Here is a 21,160-nt window from a genome sequence, read left to right on the forward strand (position 1 = left end):
ATGTCTGGTCAAACAGTTTATTACTACAACACACTGGATACCTGAAAAGTTTATTTGATTTTTTTTTTTATTAGCTTTAAACTTACGCAGATGGCGGGATCATGTCACTGTTAACTGAAACAAGCGATAGTTGAAAAGATAAATAGCCAGGTTTACCTCAGAGATCGTTTCAAACTGTCTGGAAAGGGTGAAACACGATTAGAAATCATCTCCGAAAAGGGAGCGGCTGTGGGTCATCTTTTTCAGATATGCCAGAAATGTAAAAAATGCAGCGCTCTATGACAGACTGACAGGACAACAAAGATGCACACAGGTTAGGTTTGATTGTCTGCACCTTCAGGGGTTTAAAATACATTCTACTTAAAAAAAAAAAAAACGAAAACAAAAATGTTTACAATGATGTGCTGTAAAATAAAATCCAAAATGTATAAACCCAGTTCAAACTGCTTACCCCCCAACAACCCCTGGCTTCATGTGTTGAAGGCAGAATTTAGATATTTCATTAAAGTTTTTTTTTCTTTTTCACTTAACTTAATTTTTTTTTTTTTTTTACCGTTTAAGGGGTGAGTTGGTGCTAGCTTAGTGCAACAATTTGACTAAAGAGTCGGTCATAAAGTCTTTGGAGACAGGGAATATTTATCCAGTCCAATAATTTGAATTTGAGCTATATACAAATTCAGTTGTCAATAAAGTCTTTAAGAGTTGAAGAAATAAACTACAGGAAACAGTTCTGTAGTTTGAAACACTCAAAACATTTCCCTGGACCCAAATACAGATGCACCCCAATAAATTGCGCTAGCATTAAAATGTTTATTTCAGTAATTCAATCCACAAAGTGGAACACACTTAAATGAAGTCTACACGTTTAAGATGAAGATTATTGACCAGCAGGGGATCAATTCAAGCCAAAAAGATTGCAGACTGCTCAGTGTGCCGTATCAAAGCACGTCGATGGAAAGTTGAGTGGATGGAGAACTGTGGCAGAAAAAAAGAGCACATGACTCGGTGCTGTAAGAGCTACAACAGAGAGATATCTAAGACATGAATTTCAAAACGCACCTAAACGACAGACAGCCTTTCTAACACTGAGTTTAACAAGGACCAGTAGTAAAGACGCGCTGAAGGTTAAAGCAACCTGGGCTTTAACAGCCGGGTTTGAATAACAGAAATTACTGTATTCTAGCTTAGAAATTTAACAAAATTTTTGAAATCTTTAACAGATTCAAAATCTTTTGTATTGGTCTCAGGGACCATTTTAGTTGCCTTCCTTTTCATTAGTTTTTGATTGAGTTCGCATGTATTGCACTACCTCAGCAGACCTGTTGACCTTACAGCAGGCGTGTAGTAGTCTCTGTAGTTTACTGTAGCTCAGTGTGATCATGGGAGCTTAACTCTTTGCACTTTTTCAAGAGCACTCTTTATAAATGGGAGCTTTGGTGTCAGTCTCCACGACCGTCCTGGTCGCCCCCTGCTGCCAATCAATGACCCACAAGCCCAGTTTGTGGTCTTTTACATATTATTGCACATTATTTACTGTGCTTATGTGTGTAAACAATGGAAAGGGTGATTCATTAACCGACAGCACAGTAATCTACATCTTTTATAACCGGACTGATTTCTGACTTAAACGTGAGTCTAATTTTAGTCCACTTTTAAGACTAATCTTAAAACTTTCCTTTTTGACAAAGCTTATAGTTAGAGTGGCTCATGTTACCCTGAGCTACCTCTATAGTTAGGCTGCTATAGGCTTAGGCTACTGGAGGACATCAGGGCCTATTTTTCTCACTCTACTGATGTCTACTTTTCTCTAGTTTTGCATTGTATTACATTGAAATGACTGTTGTCATTTCCGCTTTTAACTTTTTGCTCTCTTTTTTTTCTCTTCATAGTAGGTACACCTGGTCTGGCGTTCTGTTAACTGTGACATCATCCAGAGAAGACGGCTCACCCGCTACTACCATCTAATGTAGAACAGATTCCTGGATCAATGTGTGCTTCTGTGCTTTTTTGTCTCTCTTGTTGTGTCTCTGCTCTGTCTTCTGTAACCCCAGTCGGTCGAGGCAGATGACCGTTCATACTGAGCCTGGTTCTGTTGGGAGTTTTCCTCTCCACTGTCGCTTCATGCTTGCTCGGTATGAGGGATTGCTGCAAAGCCATGGACAATGCAGACGACTCTCCCTGTGGCTGTACGCTTCTTAAGGAGTGAACGCTGCTTGTTGGGACTTTGAAGCAATCAACTGGTTCCCTTATATAGGACATTTTTTACCAATCTGTATAATATGATTGATTTTGACTTTGTAAAGTGCCTCGAGATGACATGTTTCATGAATTGGCGCTATATAAATACAATTGAATTGAATTGAATTAGAGACTGGGGACTATTTGCACGCTTCAGCTTTTCAGGAAACATTGTTGGGTCGGTACAATCCACAGATTTCATGAAAAGAAAGGTGTGGAAACATGTCTAGCTGTGTCTGTGTGTTTTATGTAATCTGTGTGCGTCCTGAGCCGGTGTCTGTCTCATCAAAAACTCCATCATGGCAACGCAGAAATGACAATAAAGATTCTTGATGAATTGAAGGTGCAACTGAAATGAACTTGGACTGATTTGTCTCATTTCTTTATTCTTTGAGGCAGCTTGACTGAACATTATCTGAGATTATTAAAGAAAAGTGAACTCCTTTGAGCTCCTATGAGATCTTCAACTGCTCACGCTAGCGATCCAGACGACCATTGCACAGTCAGAGAGAGAGATTTGACCACAGTGAGAAGAAGAGTGTTTGGATAAGTAAAGGTGAGACTTTTAAACTTTTAAACACTCTTAAACATGGTGTTGGGGGTATGATGCTGTGGTGCCACCTTGCTGCTACCGCTACTGGCCTCCAAGTTCTTTAACGTCACCTAAAATCCACAGTTTTAAGGTTCAAACATGGACAGAGCCAAGTTTCCACTAAGTTCACGTCAGAACTGCATTTGAAATGGATAAAGCTGGCTTTCCTTCCCGAAACCCTGAAATGAACATTGTTGAAAACTTGCTGACAAAACCTAAAAGCTTTGTCAGGGTCAGGAGACCAAACAATTGAAATGAACAAATCATTCTGCCAAGAAGCAAAGTCAATATCCAGCCAGAGGTGTGTGACTGAGGTGGTGCTCATGGCAGCTGGTTTTATACACTTAAGTTACCTTAAAATATTTTACAGATGCAAACCGAGGTCTCAGTCAGGACCTCCAGTTTGTTGGCTGGCTGAGACAAAAATCAACAGTGGGCTGATCTCGCACCCCTTCACAATAATCTCTTTGGATCTGATGCATAAAAAATAGATTGTGCAAAAACAAAGGCACCTTTTCGTGAGAGGAAATGAACACCAACAGTAGAACGCTGTAGTGGAAATGTTACGTGTGGTTACATAAAAAAGCCTGTCATTGATATGCATTCTGCATTTTCACAAAGAGGGTTTGAAAGAGGAAAAAAAACAAAAAAAAAAACAGATCCTCCCGCAGAAAACTGGAGTTGAAAGTGTAACATTAGTCTGATTATGACCAAGAAATGATCTGTTTATGCTACATCACACAAATTCAAGGTGCAGAAGATTGCTATTTACAGTGCCACGTTTGTGCATTTCTTAAATAGTTGCTTCCCCCCCACCCCCCACTTTGTCCTTTTGTTTCAGGGTAACTGTAATCTGCAGGCACCACATCAAACAATAGAAACAAGGTTTTTTTTTGTGCAAACATGGTAACAAACCTAGTTTTTCATTTAATGTATTTAACTCTTAATACAAGGGAGTGAAAACCTCTGCTGGGGTTCTCTGGGTCACGCCGACTTTGGTCTTTAGAGACTTATTTACCACTAAACAAATTCCTACTTTGATTGATCTTCACCGCACCCACCTCTGCAAACTAATCAAAGACTAAAACAGCGATAAATTCAGCAAAGATTCGGAAATTAGTGTGAGATTTTTGTTTTCTCTTGGCATGACTGACAGACTCTAATGAGATAGTGTGTGAGTGATGAGTTCAGCAGCATTTGACAATAAACAGTACAATCACATTCATGTTTGTAAGAGCACATCTGTCCATTTTGGTATGCAACTTTAACCAAAACAGCGCAAAAACATTCAACGCATTCGGCTGGCGGGCATGCCCCAGATATCACGAATGAGCCTCAAAGCTGCCGGAGCGCCGACGCCCGTGCACGTCTACACGACGTGATCCGGCTCAGAGGCTGGCGGTGCACCCCGTCCCCAGGCCGAGGCCTTGTCTCCCTCCTGGGAAAGGCTGCTGTACTCGGCAGCGGCTTTGAGCGGTTCGGACTGGGCAGGGAGCTGACCCTGCTTCGACGCCTTGCTCTCCTTTTTATCCAGCCAGAAGAAGGACAGCATCAGGAACACACCGGAGAAGGCAACGACGGCACTGCAGGCTATAAAGACGTAGAAATACTCTCTTGTTCTGTCCACCAGGATTCCTGTAACACAGAAAACAGCAACAGTCAGTCGTTTAAGTCAGGCTTCCTACCATGTGCCCCAGAACAGTGGTTCTAAACTTTCCTTCCTTGTAGCCACCTTCTTGCACAGAGAGATAACCTTTTTTCCTCCCCAGTCACCCAAAATAATGATAATAAAAACAACACCAGTAAGCTTGAATACACCTTTACATGACTACGTCCATTTAAATTTAAAAAGGTTGTTGGATTTTTGCTGCTGGGTGCCTCCTGGCTCTTCCAACGCCCCACCTCTCAGGAGACAAATACTCCTCATTCCTCCTCACCTCAGTTGTGCAATAAACCCCATTGTTTGGCCGAGTTAATTGAAACAGTTTTTGACCTCTGCATTTCAAACATATGTGGGAAAAATCCACAGCTTGAAAGCGTCTAAGCTGCGAAATGATTTTCAGCAGATTTTAGATACTCCTATATGTAAATCTGGGCCAATGTCGACATCCAAAAAAGTATCAGGCATTCATTATAAGAAGATTAAATCTAATACCTGTGCTGTCCTTCACTCATTTCTTGTAGAGCCAACTTTACAAGAGGTACTTTCTTGGCCCCTGCTCTGCATCAGGGTGAATAGTGTAATCCGTTTTCAGCGGACAGTATTTTTTTCCTTGCAATCCAACACAGACAGCGATGATTTTGAGAATCCAATGTTATTTAAAGGAGAACATTCTCCATTATTTAGTCAGATTGAGCATCACTGTCTTTAAAGACTGATTTAAGACCAGAGGATGCTGTCGCACCCAGTTTGTCCCAGATTCAGCGTTCACGAGGAGGGAATAAATGCTTGATTAATATCTAGCCTTAGACTTAAAGCTAAGCTTTCCCTGAGCGACTTCACATATTTTTAACAGAATTAAATAACTTTCTTTTTGCTGGAAAACAAAAGACTTCTGTTGCTACTTTGTGCGGTAAACAGTAGCTAATTCCCCCCCACGGAGAATAAAATCGAGTTGGTGTGTAGAGAACATGACGCCAGGTAGTGTAGTAAAACTGTGAAGGTGCAGAATGAATTAACTGTGATCGATACATGAAATTAAAAGAAAAACTACGTTTAATGAAACATTTAAATAAAAAATAAATATAATAAAAATACATAAAAAACAAACAAGAAATTTAAAAAAGAAATCAATAAAAAGGGTGAGTTATTCCCACAAGATATTCTATATTACGACCTGCAACAATGCATGTCACAGAAGGTGATGAAATAATTGTGATGACCTTCTGTAATCATTTAATCTACTGATTACATGTTTTAAATGAATTCATTTCCTTTAGTTCAGACTAAACAAAAACAAAAAAGCTTTATTTGTGTCACTTGGTCCCTTTAAATGGCTAAAAATAGGTAACTGGGTACATAACAGCTCAGCTACACAAAAAGTACATCTGTTCAGAGACAAGGATTAATTTACAAGTAATGTGAAGAAGTCAATGCAACAGGACCTCTGTTTCTTTTTAACAATCAAACTGTCAATATGCGGCGCCTTTTGGGCTGATTAAATCTTTTTAACAATCAAATGAGATAGAATAATAAAAAAGTACAACTTTTCTTTGAATAGTTACTCTTTTAATCCTCATTGTGTGGACTAATAACCCGTTAATGCTGACCCTTGGCCGTGAAGAGACTCGTGTCCTGAGTAAAGCGATCTTGTTGTGACTCGTCGCTGAGGCGACGTCACCGCTCATCTAAATAGCCGCCTGCCACAGAAAGCATAACTGTCACCCGACCCCTGGGCGACCTTTTCCTCCCACTGCCGGCGCTCACGCTGACTCCTCCATAACGAAACACCCCGTAGCTTTCTTAACTCTGTTGTAATCTGCCTTGTTGACTGAAAACGAAATGCCGTCTGCTGCAGATCGCCCGCTACAAACACAGGAGCTCCTCCACATGAACACAGATGAGGAGCTGGCTTTTACAGTCTGTGACAGTAAAATATTATTTTGCTCTTTATTTGTGGCTTGAATTTAATTATAAAAAAAAAAAAAAAACAGTTTGTCTTTTTAACACTAATTAAATGCTTGACTGACTACAACTCACACAAAAGCCAAATTAATGAGCTTTGCTAATTCATCAGAACAGACGAATGAGTAAAACAGATTAGAGGAGGGACTCTGGTGTTAAACCAAGGCATTGTCCACCTTCATAAATACTGGTTCTGCATTTTTAAACTGAAATGTTATCACCACAAATAAAAAGATTTGACAAATCACACCATTTATTTAGCAAAAACTAAACAATAATGACAAAAGTGGAAACACGCAGTTAATTCCTACCATTTCTAAAGGAACTTTGAAGCTAAGTATGAGCGAGGCGCTGCTAATCAAGATCAATTGATCATCAGCAAGTGTGCCCCTCTCTACAGTAGCAGCGTGCTGTTGTGGCGCATATGGGTGTTTTATCGCAATGCCAAGGCAGAAAAAACATCAGCAATGTCCTTAGAGAAGCAACTGTTGGTGCTCATCAATCAGGGAAGGATAATAAAGGCCATTTCCTAACAGTCTGAGGTCCACAACGCTCCACTGAGACAAATTATTCACACAGGGAAAGAATGTGGAGGAGTGGATGATCAGAGAAATTCATCCCAGACTGCACAATCTTCAGAGAAACAACAAAATAACAGCAAGAGCTGCACGCCTGACTCTAAATGGCAAATGTTCATGGCAGAACAATTAGAAAAAGACAAGCGTAACGTGTTTGCAAGAGTTGAAGGAGAACACCTCTACCACTAAAAAAAGAGGAATGTGGCAGCGCTGACTTTAAGGTCTGCTAATCTGCATCTGACTGAAGCCCAAGACTTCTGCAGCTAGATCCTTTGGACAGATGAGACAAGAAATGTGCACAAGCAAACAAAAAGCGGCAGAGAATAAAGGTCACCAGTCAGAGAGGGTGAGAGATAAAGACGGTCATGGGGGTCTTATTTGTTCAGTAACACTGAAAGGAAACACAATAGTTGTGATCTGAAGGCTGCTGCTGGTTCTGCACATTAACTTGTCAGCATTTAGACAGATTGGGAAACCAAAATGACATACGGGTCTTTGGCTTGTGAGCTGCAGGTATAAATGAGACCTTCTTTTTATGTTGCCTCTACCTTAATAAATCTCTGATCGTCCCTTCTCTGCAGGAAAGAGATGAAAATTATCTCTAAAATTCCTTTGACACACTTTATAAAGCATTCCTCATACAGCTACGTGCTAAAACACGCCCGCGTACGTCCCTGCAAACGTGTCTATAGTTTAAAACGTCCACCCACTCGGTGCTCTGTGTGTACGTTACCTGCCAGCGGAGGTCCAATCAGCAGCGTGACGCTCTCCATGACAGCGAGCAGGCCCAGCGCCGAAGGGAAGCGGCTCATCGCCACGATGTCCATCAGGACGGTGAACATCAGCGACCCGACCACGCTCATGGAAAGCCCGTACATGACCACGTATCCCACCAGCACGGGGAAGCCGGCCCCGATGCAGCAGATGCAGTTGCTGAGCCCGTTGAAGAGCAGCGCCGAGGCGAACACGTAAATGTGCCGCCCTTTGAACCAGGGCAGGTTGAACATGATGGCGAAGGGCGGCCGCACCACGATGTTAACGATGCCCAGGATGGAGAGCAGCAGCGCCGCCCGGCCCGGCTCCATGCCGTGAGCCGTGGCGTAGGGAACCAGATAGATCAACGGCACCACAAACCCCAGCATCATCACCGTGATGCCAATGGCAAACACACAATAGCGCTTGTTGTGGAGGAGCTGATCGAAGGCCATGTGTTCCTTCAGGGAGGCCACAAAAAACCTCCAAACGGTCCTGATCCATCCTCTCTGCTTTGTCTCCTTCTCCAACGGAGGGTGGTCCATCAGCGGCTGGCCGCGGCGCCTCTTGGGCTGAAGGGGCCTCATCACGGCGCCGCACACGCAGCAGTTCAGCAGGACCGCCCCCAGGATGAGAAAGCTCCCCCTCCAGCCGAACTCCGTGTGGAGGTAGTTTCCCAGGAAAGGCAGGGTGCAGAGTCCCAGCGCGGTCCCCGTGGAGGACATGGCGTTGGCAAACGCGCGGCGACGCACAAAGTAGTGGCCCAGGATGGTCACAGCCGGCTGGAAACTGAAGCAGAAGCCCAGTCCTGAAACAAAAGTGGAAATGTTGTTTTCAATATGTGAAAACAAAGCAGAGCGTAGGTCCTTCAGAGCTTCCTGGCTGATTTATAATCTCCGTTTTTTTGGAAAGCTTTGATCGCACACCCATACTTTATAGCCTTCATTATTCATCAATATTAGACACAGAGGCGATGTTACGCTGTGTGAGTGAAACAAGGGGTCTGTATTTCAAAACAGAGATAAAAAAATTAATAAAGTTAATGTTTAAAACTATCCTTAACATTTTACATAACAGCTGACTCCAGGTGGACATTTTGGATCCGACCCGGCACATGGTGCACTTGGAAATGAGAAATCCAACACACATAAAGTCTTGATTCTGTAATACCATTCATTCGAATGCGTTGGTTTCGCTCTGAAAAACAAAACACAGATTTTATTTTGAAGTTGGCATCCTTCCTTTCCTGCACTCGATAGCTTAATAGGAACTCTCCTTTAGATCTCAATCAGAGCCCCATTGTAAGAACGCTCTGCAGTGACACTTTGTTTTTAACTTTCAGAAATGTCAGCTAAGTATCACAAAAAAAAACACATAAAAAGAAAGCAAAAGTGTTAAGAAAAGCAAATGAAAAGTAATAGGACACGGACCAAAGTATATATTTTTTTTTTTTTACAGAAGTCGGGTGCTTCGTTTGTGGGAAACAGACCTGTTCTCAGGAGTTACAACAACTTAGACAAAAATGGAAGGTAATACAAGACTTTTGTGGGTTCTGACATTTGTTTTAGTTGTGTGGCTTCTGGTGGGAAAAAGAAAATCATTGACCGCACCTGTTCTACAGGATGTAGATCCTTACAATCATTCTGAGATTTCTGCCAAAATTTCCAAATCCAGCATCTTACATTAGAAATGATAAAACTGAGCAGCTTTGCAGAACTCAGTCCAACCTTCCCCCAACAAAGATACCTTAAAGGTGCATATCCACGTTATATGCCTATACCAAAAAGACTAAAATCCAATTGATTATGATAAAATAAGGCTGTATACTCCAAGCATCCATCCAAAAAGTGAGTCGATAGTAATTTTTGAGCCTAAATAGAACCCCAGCTTTGGGCTCGATAAGCTGACATAAACAGACGAGGAGCCATCTACCAGCCGTACGGCAGAAGTGTTAGAAAGCCAGATGGTCGCCATTGACGCCGCTAATAAAGAAGTCCTGACCAAAGAGACCGTGCTGTATGACTTAATAGTACAGCAAGGTGAGCCAAATCTGTTATTATACATGTTTGACATAACAATGTCACTTTGAAAGCAATTTCAGTGTCGGCAGAATTGCAACTTTTAGCCAAAACTGGTGTAAGTTGTTTTATTTCATGAAAATTTCTTTGGCTTGTTAACCAATTGTACGCATCTGTGGTGATGTAACCCCAAACACATGATGTTGTAATGGTAAATATACACAGAAAAGGCTATATTTACTAACAAACTCAGCAAAGACAAAGCTTAAAAACACAAAAAATAACAAATGCTACGCCAGCAGGACAGGATAATCTTTCAGGAAAATTGTGTATGCAACCAGAGTGAGTTACTGGCATATAACGGTTTAAAAATGTCAAATAACATGAATATGTACCTTTAATGTGTTGCTGCAAAGTACTGGCTTCTCTGTATTTCCTCTCGCTTCATTTTAAACCCCTTACTGCCACTGAAAAAAGCCAACGTTGGGTCTTCTTCACTCAGTAATCACCCAGACTGAAGAGTTATGTTGTTGTATGGTCCCAAATCAAGGATAGATTCTAGCTGGCCAATCACAAGTCAGGGCCAATTAAGCTGAAAATGAGCTGAGTCAGTCACCAGCCAATCAGAGAGACTCTGGCTACTTTATATTATACTTAGATCTACTCATCAACACATTGTGTCTGAAAAACAAATCCACCCAATATTTGAAAATGTGGACAGGCTCCATGTAACAACCTACAGAGGAGCTGAAAATTGGTGAACAGCTGATTTATCGCCTGATATCCATCCAAAACCTTTCAAGCTTCAAACAGGTCGAAAATAGGTTTTAAGCAGCTACACAAGCCGATAAACAGGTACAAAGTTTGACATACTAGAAAGACTAGAAGGGACAAAAACACGGGGCTGCACAGTGACACAGTGGGTATCGTGTTGCCTTGCAGCAAGAAGGTCCTGGGTGTGACTCCAACACTGGGTCTTTCTGCATGGAGCTTGCGAGCAAGACAGATCAAATATAAAGACTTTAAGTTGTGGACTGAAAGGACCCTAAACTGCCTTTTGAACATTATTTGTATCTGCTGTGTCAAACATCCACCATCATGTTTCAGCTGGGACGTTCACTTTGCTGCTGACCTGTAATCACTCCAGCGGTGACGTACAGCTCGGTGATGGAGCGGGTGAACGAGCTGGCGGCCATCCCCAGCCCACTCAGGACCCCGCCCAACATGACCGTCGCCCTGCAGCCGAGCTTCCCCACCAGCACGCTGCAGAAGGGACCTGCGGACCAAAAGGAATGCTTTTAGTTTAATGGATGCAGCAGCAGCAGAAGAGGGCACAGGCTTAACGAGGCGGAGCGAGGCCGTCCTCCTAAATCCTGCCGTCGGTTTCACACGACCTGCTCAGCTGCAATCTGACCGGTCGAACGACCTAAGAAATTAAGCCGTGCCTTTGCCCCCTAGTATTTACAAGCGTTAGACATCGAACATAAAACAGATTCTAAATCTGCAAAATGAGACTTTCTCTGCGTCACAGTCAAGATTTATGGTACAGAAACGCTTTTCTCATCTTTGACATGTCGTGTAGCTTTAACTGCAGCTCACAGATAACATTTATGAGGAGGAAGTGTCCCACTGTGGATTTGAAAGCCGGAGTATTAAACACAGAGGTACCCTCGGTTAAATGTCACACGGAGGGGGATTAAATTTAACACTGCCCAACTTTGTTTCTGAGCTACAGAGCTGCTGGATGTTCCAGGCGATAATGTTGGACCTTGTTGAGCCAACAATACCCACAAAATGTGAGCCTAAAGCCACTGAAACACACTGCAGTCATTGCAAGTCTCTTGTTTTTAGCGTTTTTAGGCCACAAGCGTGATATGAACCTTAACAGCTGCTGTTCCCTCAGTTTATAAAACCGGAAAAGGAAGTGGCAGCTTTGTGCAGCTTAATGAGGATAAACCTCAAAGTTCTTATCCCATTTCTTTGGGATTAAAGAGCATTTCAAAGCTCAGCGCATTCCTGCCTCCAAAATTCGTGAGAACTGCCTCAAAAACCCGGCTGTACCTGCTAATGCAACAGCTCTGGTACGTACTGTGCCCGAAGTGATCAGAAAGCAGAACAACGATTGCTTTTCAATGCAGTTTGGTCTGTGGCAGACGGCCAAAATGTAGGCATCGAATGGAAACAGGACAGGACATGAAGCCCGCCGAATAGAGGAACTTCACATTGTGACTTGGAGACGCTCCCAAATTGGGTCAACGCACAGAAAAGCATTTTGGTTCACACGCCGCTCTCTGAGATTACCGTTATCAGCACCAGGAGTGAAGCAGAGGGTGGTCTCCAAAGCACACCCGAAACAGGCTGGACGGAAAGTGGGACAGATTTCAGACTTCACCCATTGCCAGTCGTTTTTAGTTTGCACGCTGACATCCTCGACTGGATCAAAACGCTGCCTGGTGAACAAATTCATCCCAATTATATTGGAAAACCAGACTGTTTCTACAAACTGAGCAGATCAGTTGATCAATGTGGCTGACATATGGATCCAGCACGCATGGCTAGGCTAAGGCTCGACTGACACGGCGCTGATCCCTCTGAAATGCCTCGGTTGTTGGGGACCCCAGTGCAGTCAGCCACTGTATGGTCTCCTCACTGAGCCATACAAGGATTGTTTTCGGAAAAACTGAAATGGTTGACTAGCTAATCGTCATCAGACAGAACTAAATAGGATATTGCTGCTTGCAATATCCTCTAACGAGGCTAAAGAAATCATTGTTTAAGGTCATTTCTGCACTGCTTTTATGACCAGTTATGTAGCAGCTTTCATGCTTTAATTGTTAATTGTTTTCACATCGTTAACAGATTCCCATAAAGTGTCGCTGACAGGTCTGGCTCATTATTAATGCATTCGGCTTCTTGTCTGCCCGTCGTGTTACCGTTGACAGGAAGTGAATGGAAAGCAGCAGGTCTATTTACAATTCAAAATGCTTATTTCTGAAGAACCATAAATAACAAATTAACAAGCTAATCTGCTAAACTGTTAAAATGCATACTACAAATAAACTGAACTCCTTATTTTGTAGTATGGCACAAAAATGGTAAAAGGCCAGCCAAAAAAACAAAAGAGACACAAATCTCAGATAACCCTTCGGGCCATAACACATTAGGGGGAAATCTGGAGGCTGTTTTGTGCTGATAAACCTGAAGTTGTCGTCACATTTTCCATTTGTACCTTTTCTCTCTTTTGTTCGCAGCCAACAGGGGGGACGACGGGAGGAAGGCAAGAACTTCCTTATTATTAGTTTACAGGTGTGTACAGTTTTTCTCCACCTTTAGCCTTTACTTACTTCCTTTCAACACATTTGTTTTTCTGTTGAAAATGGGCACATGTCACATTTGAAGGTGGAAAAAAAAAAGAAGTAAAAAAAAGAAGAAGAATTATAATGCAACTTTTGTCCCTTAAAGTTTTGCATTTAAACACTGGTGGGAACAGGTTTTAAAATCCAACGTATGACGCCTTTACCCACACATACTTCCCACTCCGTTTATTGTGTGATAAAAAAAAAGAGGAAGTTAACATAATGGGTGGCACGGATTCTCGCCTGATTAGTCAAATCCTGCGTTGCAAAGGTAAATAACTGATGCAAAAAAACATGTGCAGTCACTTATGCGATTTCTACCTACAAACAATGGATTTACAAGGAAATAATTCATCTTCGCTGAACTATTGGCTCCCTCTCCACACCTAATGTTAGCTTCTCTCTCACTGTTGCACAAGTGTACCCTCAGCAAGAACTAGCTCCAAGTTCAAACATCTTAAAAACCAAATGATTCATGCTCATAAATCACCTTCCAATCCTTCTTAATTTAATCCTAAAGCACACCTGAATAGTTCTATTTCCTTCAACCTTTATGAAATAAATCATGACAAGACAATCGAGCCATCGTGCATCATTTAGCGTAGCGATCATGTAATCACCAAGCATTTGTAATCTGGTCTCTGCCTGTCTCAACTTCCTCACCGTTTCCTGCATAAATCTTATTTTAATGGTGGTCATATTCTGAGTAAAGGGATTTTTATTTAGGTTTTTTCCAAGTTTCAGTTGATAGAAACATAAATCCTCATAACATTTTTAAGGTTCAGAGAGTTTAGGCTTTCAAACTGTGGCCAGTTGTTACTTCGCCACAACAAGGCTGAGGTTCTGCAAAAGCTTTTTCCCTGTTACCATCAGACTGTTGAACTGCTGAAGCTATAAACTGGACTCTGTACCACATTCGCATATTTGCATATTTGCACATTTGCATCATTATCTAGCATTACAAATGCTGCCAAACTCTTAGTTTCTAAAATGCATTTTTGCACAAATCATTTCTGCACAATCATTTCTGGACATACAAATGGTCTTTAAAAATACTCACCTGTACACTGTGGATCGCACACTGTCTCTTTCTCCTGCATTGTTTACATTTCAATTGTTTTACTGTTAAATCACTGCTGCACTTTATCCTGTAATTTACTATAATTTTCAAGCTGTATGCAAACGAAGTTTTGTTCTGTACGCACTCTGTGCATACAAAATGACAATGTTGTCTAAGTCTAAGTCTACTTTCAAAGCTAAGCACACTGTTCAGCTGTCGAGCACGGCGGTGGCAGCATCATGCTGAGGGTCTGTTTATCTGCCACTGTGCAGGGTGGATGGGACAATAAATAATGAAGACTACCTCCAGATTAATCAACTACACTTCAAATTCCCAACTAAATGGTAGAAACTTGGACACAACTTGTTCCAGCTGGGAAATGGTCCTGACTGCACATCGGAACTGGTTTTAAAAGATAAAAAAAAAAAAGGCCAACATTAAAGTTGTGGAATGGCCTCGACCAAAACTCAATTAAAAATGTATGAACTGTGATTGAATGTGTCGTCTGTGTCAACAAACAGCTCTACCACTTCAGTGAAGGAGATTGGTCAGATTCCTAGACCTGATTATACCAGAAGCTTATTATTGTTACAAAATCAGAGTGGTTTCTCTGCTCCTTCCAAAAAAAAAAGGATTAAACCAGATATAGGTAAGGGAGGGTCAATTCAAGCTTGTACTCAGAATAATTTTTTTGTCTGGACAAGAAATACATTTCTTGTCTAATGTCTTTGGGATTATTTGCTGTATGACCCTTTGACCCTTTAAAGAGACTTGTTCAAATTAATCTTCAAAGCCCCAGACTAGTATCACACCCATGCCAAGGATGAGTGTATTTAAACTACTGAGAGGAACTCCAGGCTCAATCCTGTCTAGGTCTCTGAACATGATTAAACTGGTAAAAGGAAAAGGATAGATGGATGGAAAAGCAAAAGCTACGATCAGCACTCCTCCGTGAGAAGTAAAGCGGTCCGTATCGGTTTTGGGAAATCCGCTGGCTGCAGTTTCTCATGAAATAATCTCGTCTAAGCCAACACAAACACAGCAAGACTGTCCAAACACTCACAAATTCTCACTCTCAGCTTTCACTTGTTCACCCCGAACAATAAAAGCATTCACTCCCCCCTCAGTGGTGCACTAAGGGGCAACCCTTCAAGGACCTAATTACATTTGTGGGTGCTAATATAACCGTAACCTCAGCCATTGCCTTCACCCAACCCTTTATTAGTGTTGGACTTTAAAGATAAACCTGACACAGCCAGTTTACCTCCTGCATGAAGCACTGACGTCATGATGGAGGGCACCCAGGACGTTTCGCTGTTGGAGGCGTGGAACTCATTCTGCAGGTCTGTGTAGAAGATCCCCACACAGGAGGGAAAGCCCAGGGTCAAAGCCAGGACCAGGATGGTTGCAACCAGCACCACCCAGCCCCAACCGCCATCCGGAGCTGGGACGGCTCCTCCCGTTACAGCCGCGGGGTCTCCGCTGTCACTCCCCCGCCTCCTCTCACAGTCGGCGGCCCCCCGCTCCTCTTCGTGGTGCAGGCCGTTGGCCAGCTCGCGAGCCTTGGAGGTCTCCGAGTGGAGACTGGGATCACTCGAGCCCCTGATTCCATTTCGCTGAGTCATTTTCTGCTTGCCGCTTCAGGCGGGACTCTGGCGTTCGCTCTGCAGGGTGTGAAGGAACGTTGGCTGCCCATGTCACTGCGACCCCTGCGTCCTTTAAGGAGACCTGCAATCACAAAAATAGAACCGTGAGGGCGTTTATAAGAAAGGATGACATAAAGAAACTTCAATCTGCTTTATTTTCCATCAATTTTTCTCTGCCGATTAGCTCCTGCTCAGGCTGGATGGAGAGCATCTGTGAACAGCCATTTTCAAGTCCCATCACGGATTCTCCACTGGAATTTTATCTGGACTTTGACTGGACCGTTTAAACCCACGCCTATACTTTGGTTTAAATTGTTCCATATCTGATGGATATGTGGTGGATCTGTACAAAACAGTCTCCCTGGAGGAGATGCAGAGCTCCACGGCAGAGACTGGAGGATCAGTTCATAGAACCACAACACGCTGTGCGCTCCAAAGAGCTGGGCTCTGTGGAAGAGGTCCAGAAAACAGTCATTACTTAGTGTTAAAAATAAGAAGGCATGTTTGGAGTTTGCCAAAATATTACATGAGCGACTCCTCAAATGTATGGAGGAGGGTACTCTGGTCAGATGAGAACAAAATGTTTCTTGCAGAGGAATATCCTACAGGGATACTCTTGAGCAGAACCTGCCAGTCTATCTTTGATTCGTGACTGGGACGGAGGTTCACCTTCCAGCAGGACAATGAATACTGCAAAAGCAAAAATTGAGTGGTTTAAGGGGAAGCTTTTAAAGGGGCCTAATCACATACTCTATCACTTTATGAAATTCTACACTAGTAGCTCACTTTGGTCGGATACGAAAGTTTTCTGATTAAATTATCCCGTCCTGTTAGCTCATTAGGTTTTATTTCTGTTTTACACTGTTTTTGCTCTCTTAGTTGCTCAATGAAGCGCTTTAGTCATAAAATGATAAAAAAAAAAAAAGAGACCCCAACAAAAATATAACATTTATAACAGGAAACGTCCTGTCGGATGTTAGTTTCAACACCTCAACAACGACTAGGATTAAAATCCCGCGCTTTCTATGATACATCCACAATCCTGTAGTGCTAAATCATATAAAGCTGGTTTAACAAGAATTCAACTCTTCCCCCTAAACTGCATCCCTTCACTAGTGTGTTGGGATTAATATAAAGGTTGGGTTGTTGGAAAAAACAAAGAAAACATTCAGGAGACATTCCTGGTTTAGCTCTTTGCATCTTCTTGCAGGTTCTCATGCCACTTAGATAAAAGTGTTTGCTTTTGGTTATCTCAGGAGTAAAGCTGGAGCACAAGAGAGGCTGAGCCTTAACTGCCCTACCTTGTAAATTATTAAATGGACCTCCACTTCCTCGTTAGGCTGCAACCAACATAACCTTTTTAAAGGTTCTGGCTTAAAAACACTGCCTTTTAGATTTTTCCTTTATGATTTAAAGCGTTTGTGTTGCTGTGTGTTTTGCTTTATTCATGTCACACTTCAGTAAAAAGCTTTTTAAAGCATTTTTTAAAACAATCTGATTAGACTTAATTGAATTGATTAAAAACAAACTACAAAAAGATCCACTTGAAGGATTACTATAATCTCAGGGGAAACGTGAGAGTGCGTTTGTAAAAGACAGTCAGCTACGTAAGATTAGTGCAAGGTGACCACGGGTCGGAAAGAAATGTCTGTAAAATTAAGAAAATTTTGATATTTTAAACAACAACAAAAAAATGGAGATTTAAGGTCGACATTTTTCTTCTAAAGAGATTTTTTTCAGAACCAGTGAGAACAGCTCCTGCACTCCTAATTTATTCACCACGTAAGATTAAATCAGAGCTCATGAAAATTTGTATTAATATAGTTTTGAAGTTGTATTTGAATCTGTATTTTTTTTCTACAGGAAAGAAAAATAAAAAGATGAGATTTTTACATTCCTGACAAACATTCTTGTCAGATGGCCAAAAATAAATAAATAAATGCTCATCTTTGCATAATCAAAGCCTCCTGGGACTGCAGCCTGTCAGGCACATTTCCTGTGTAAACCCATCATGGCTGCACAAGATCTAACAAAACTCTCATAAGTTTAAAGGACAAACAGGCCAGTCCAGCTTCAGAGGGAATCGGGCCAACGTGACACCAACACGAGCTTGCAAAAAAACGACTGAATGAAAGGGCTTTCTGTGAAAAAGTTCCCCCAGCAGTCGGTCCAAAGATATTTAACACCATTTCCACATGTACCAACAACTGAGCAACAGTTTCTGAGATTGATTTACCTAGAACACAACTCCTTCAGACTCGGCCGCGTCGTCCAAGGTCACAGGTGGAAAGTGCGCCCCGCGCTGCCCTCTTTCACTTCTTTGCCGTTATCAGGGCATATTAGAAATGATCTGATCTTTATCATGTTCTAAAATTATTTCAAACTGAACTCAAGTGTACAAAAATGTATTAATATTTAATCAAAACAATGTTTAAATCCAAAATGTACAAGCTGTGCACGCAAAAGTATAGTGAACTACTATCCAAGTGGCTTTAAGCTATGCGATTGTTACTAAAATTTAAGCAAAAGTGCAAATACATGATGACACACATTTCCAGACTAAAGAAAAGTGAGTTTTCTTTAGGAAAAATATCCAAACAAAACAACAAACACTGGATTATTTAGTATTTAGACAGGGTGACTCAGTCAGTTTTTCCTAAAATCCAAAGTATAATTGATGTAAATCCAGAATACAACTGATATAACCCCCTCATGCAGAGTTTATTTAAACAATCAGCCGTGTCTACACGCCTTAGGAGACAGGATACAAACTGCTCTGCTTTGTGGGACTAGGACCTCTCTCCTCTGAACAATACAGACATCCTGTCTTCGTCTGCTGCCCCATGCACTCTGCACACGCTGCAACCATCAGTCTCATTTCCACATCTAATCATCGTTTCTGCAGGGGTTTTAAGGATCGGGGGAGGATTTTTGATACATGTGACATGGCTCTCTGCCCAGGGGGGCATGACTCTCAAGTTTTTGTCAGATTTGCTGATAAATGGCACTTAATTTGTTCTACTGTTCTTACAGATGCTATAAAACCGACTTTGTGATTGGAAAAGCCTCGACTTAGGCATGGGCTGTTACAAGACTCTCATACTTGAGTAAAGAAATACTACAATTTTACGGTATTTACCAGTAGACAAAAATTATGTAATAAAATCTGTGCATTTTGACCTTATTGCCTAAATTTAAAATAAAAAAGCAACAATTATACTTACCAGCTGCTTACATATTCACAAACGTTATAATATTGTCAACCATGCAGATTACTACACCTGGTAAGCTTGGTTTATGCCTGACGCATAAAGCTCTGCGCTGCACAAACGTCCCACACCGTGGAAATGTTCTAGCTATGGTCTATGCGGACAGCCCCGTGTGGAAAAACATGGCCGACGAGCAAGAGCTTCTACTGGTGGAGATTAGCCGTAAAGATCACCACGACAAACAGATTGTGAACTCTTCTTGGAAAAAAAATTCCTCTCACTCTTGGAAGACATGGGGAGGCATTAAAAAAAGTTGGAAACAACTGTTTACCTCTACATGTAGTGTGTTGTTGTACAATTGGCATAGGCGCCCTACGCTGTCCCCTAGAGCCTAGAATATTGCCTAGAGGAGGGAAAAGCTCCACTGAGTATAAATGCAGCAAAGGTTGTGTTGGCGTGTTTCAGTGCATCTCAATCCCGTGCGGAACATACATGCATCAAGCATAAGCTTTTTATAGAATAACAAGTCTAATCAGATATTCATTGGTTAGTTAGTGTGGTATCCAGCCTCCTGTCAGCTAATTAACAAACATGACACTTGTAGCTTTATTCAACTTTACCTTAATAATAATAATAATAATAATAATAATAATAATAATAATAATGTCCAATAAAATGTTTGCATTTAATCAATCCCTTAGGGAGCAGTGGGCTGTCATAGGGCAGAATGATAATTCAATAACAGTAAATATCGATTGATAGAAGAAAAGGGGTCAGTAAAAAGTTCAACAGCAGAACTGTTTCCCTTCCTTTTGCGTCTTGTCCATCATGTGGTACCTGTCATTACAACTATGTTCAAATACACACCGAAGAACACTCCTTCACCAAGCTTCACAGAGGTCAGAGAGCACATGTTCTTTTTTTCTTTTTTAAAGGCTTACAGTTTTGGTAAAAAGTTGGTTAAATGAAAGGTCGTAGTTTTTTTGTTTTTGTTTTTTTTTTATAAAGGGCATGAAGCAACAGGATAAATCGGCCAGGGCTGCACTTAAAATATAGGTTTTGAATATTTGATAATTATCACATCGATCAATATGATTTCTATTTTATCTATGTACTTTTTTTCTATATCGTCCAGCCCTAGGCTGTCACTGTGTGGAGTCCAGGGAGTATTCTGGGTCTAAGGGTCTTGCTCAGGGACCACAAGTGGCAGTCTGTGGGATTCACACTGGGGAACTCGCAGCCTTTCCACTGCTCTAACCACTAGCCCACCACTCCCCATAATAAGAATGAAGTATGCCACAATGTTTCAGTCATTTGTTCGGTTTTACTTTGAAAATAATTTATACCAACTTTTCTTCTGATTGACACTAAACGCCGTCCAAGTGCCACTAGAGGTACTTTTTCTCTCAGGATGAGCTTCTTGGGAGGGGGTGCAGCGGATCTCTCCCGTGGGACAGGCCACCGAGGCAGGATGAGGAGCAGCTGATGGGAGCAGCACACGCAGAGGGAGCTTTTCTACGGCTCCCTGTAAACAGCTCCTGCTGCATGAACTGGCTCTGTGTGTTTTTTTTTTTTGTGTGTGTTTTCCACACACGTGGCGAGTCGTCTTTATTTTTGGCTTGTTTACGTCGGAGAGGCAATCATTAAAATCCGGATTTCCAACACAAATATTACAACGCTTTCTATCAGACCGGGTCCGCCGGCTAAGAATGTGTTTCTCAGCTGAACTAAACATCCCTGCTATAACGGATGAACGTCTTCTATCTTATATATCAGCGGCTCGGGAAAGAGGAAATAGCGATATCAGCAGTAATCGTCTCTTCCGCGTTTAAAAAAAAACAACAAAAACAAACAAACGCGGCTGCTCACCTTCCCAGCCGCGCTGCTCCTGTCAAGGCTCGGCCTCTCCTCGGTGTCTGCCGGAGAACAAGCGGCCGCGCTGATGTTGGCTCGTTAACCACCCGCGGCGTATACCGTGTGGGCGGGGACTGGATGCTGACATGGGAGTTGCCGTTGGTGCGCGTTGAGCAGCAGACCCAGAGTGATATAACTGATATAGCAGGCCTCGATCACCGTACTCCCTGA

The 21,160-nt window shown here is 42.0% G+C and overlaps 1 protein-coding gene across 2 annotated transcripts; it reads right to left on the reverse strand.

Annotated features, from left to right (window-relative positions):
• Positions 1–3,946: 3,946 nt before the first annotated feature.
• Positions 3,947–21,128, reverse strand: slc16a5a (solute carrier family 16 member 5a). 2 transcript variants are annotated; one of them, XM_012876991.3, is made up of 5 exons: positions 20,945–21,128; positions 15,485–15,948; positions 10,937–11,080; positions 7,767–8,594; positions 3,947–4,465 (listed from the first exon to the last, which is right to left on the reverse strand). In XM_012876991.3, exons 2-5 carry the CDS (start codon positions 15,843–15,845, stop codon positions 4,200–4,202), a joined length of 1,599 nt encoding a protein of 532 aa, XP_012732445.2. In that variant the 5' UTR covers positions 15,846–15,948; positions 20,945–21,128; the 3' UTR covers positions 3,947–4,199. The 2 variants fall into 2 exon arrangements, with proteins under 2 accessions (XP_012732445.2, XP_035998084.1); XM_036142191.1 differs by lacking the exon at positions 20,945–21,128 and having other exon boundaries at positions 3,947–4,152; positions 4,183–4,465; positions 15,485–15,845.
• Positions 21,129–21,160: the final 32 nt, after the last annotated feature.

The sequence above is a fragment of the Fundulus heteroclitus genome, chromosome 10, assembly GCF_011125445.2.
Source record: "Fundulus heteroclitus isolate FHET01 chromosome 10, MU-UCD_Fhet_4.1, whole genome shotgun sequence".
Lineage (NCBI taxonomy): Eukaryota > Metazoa > Chordata > Actinopteri > Cyprinodontiformes > Fundulidae > Fundulus > Fundulus heteroclitus.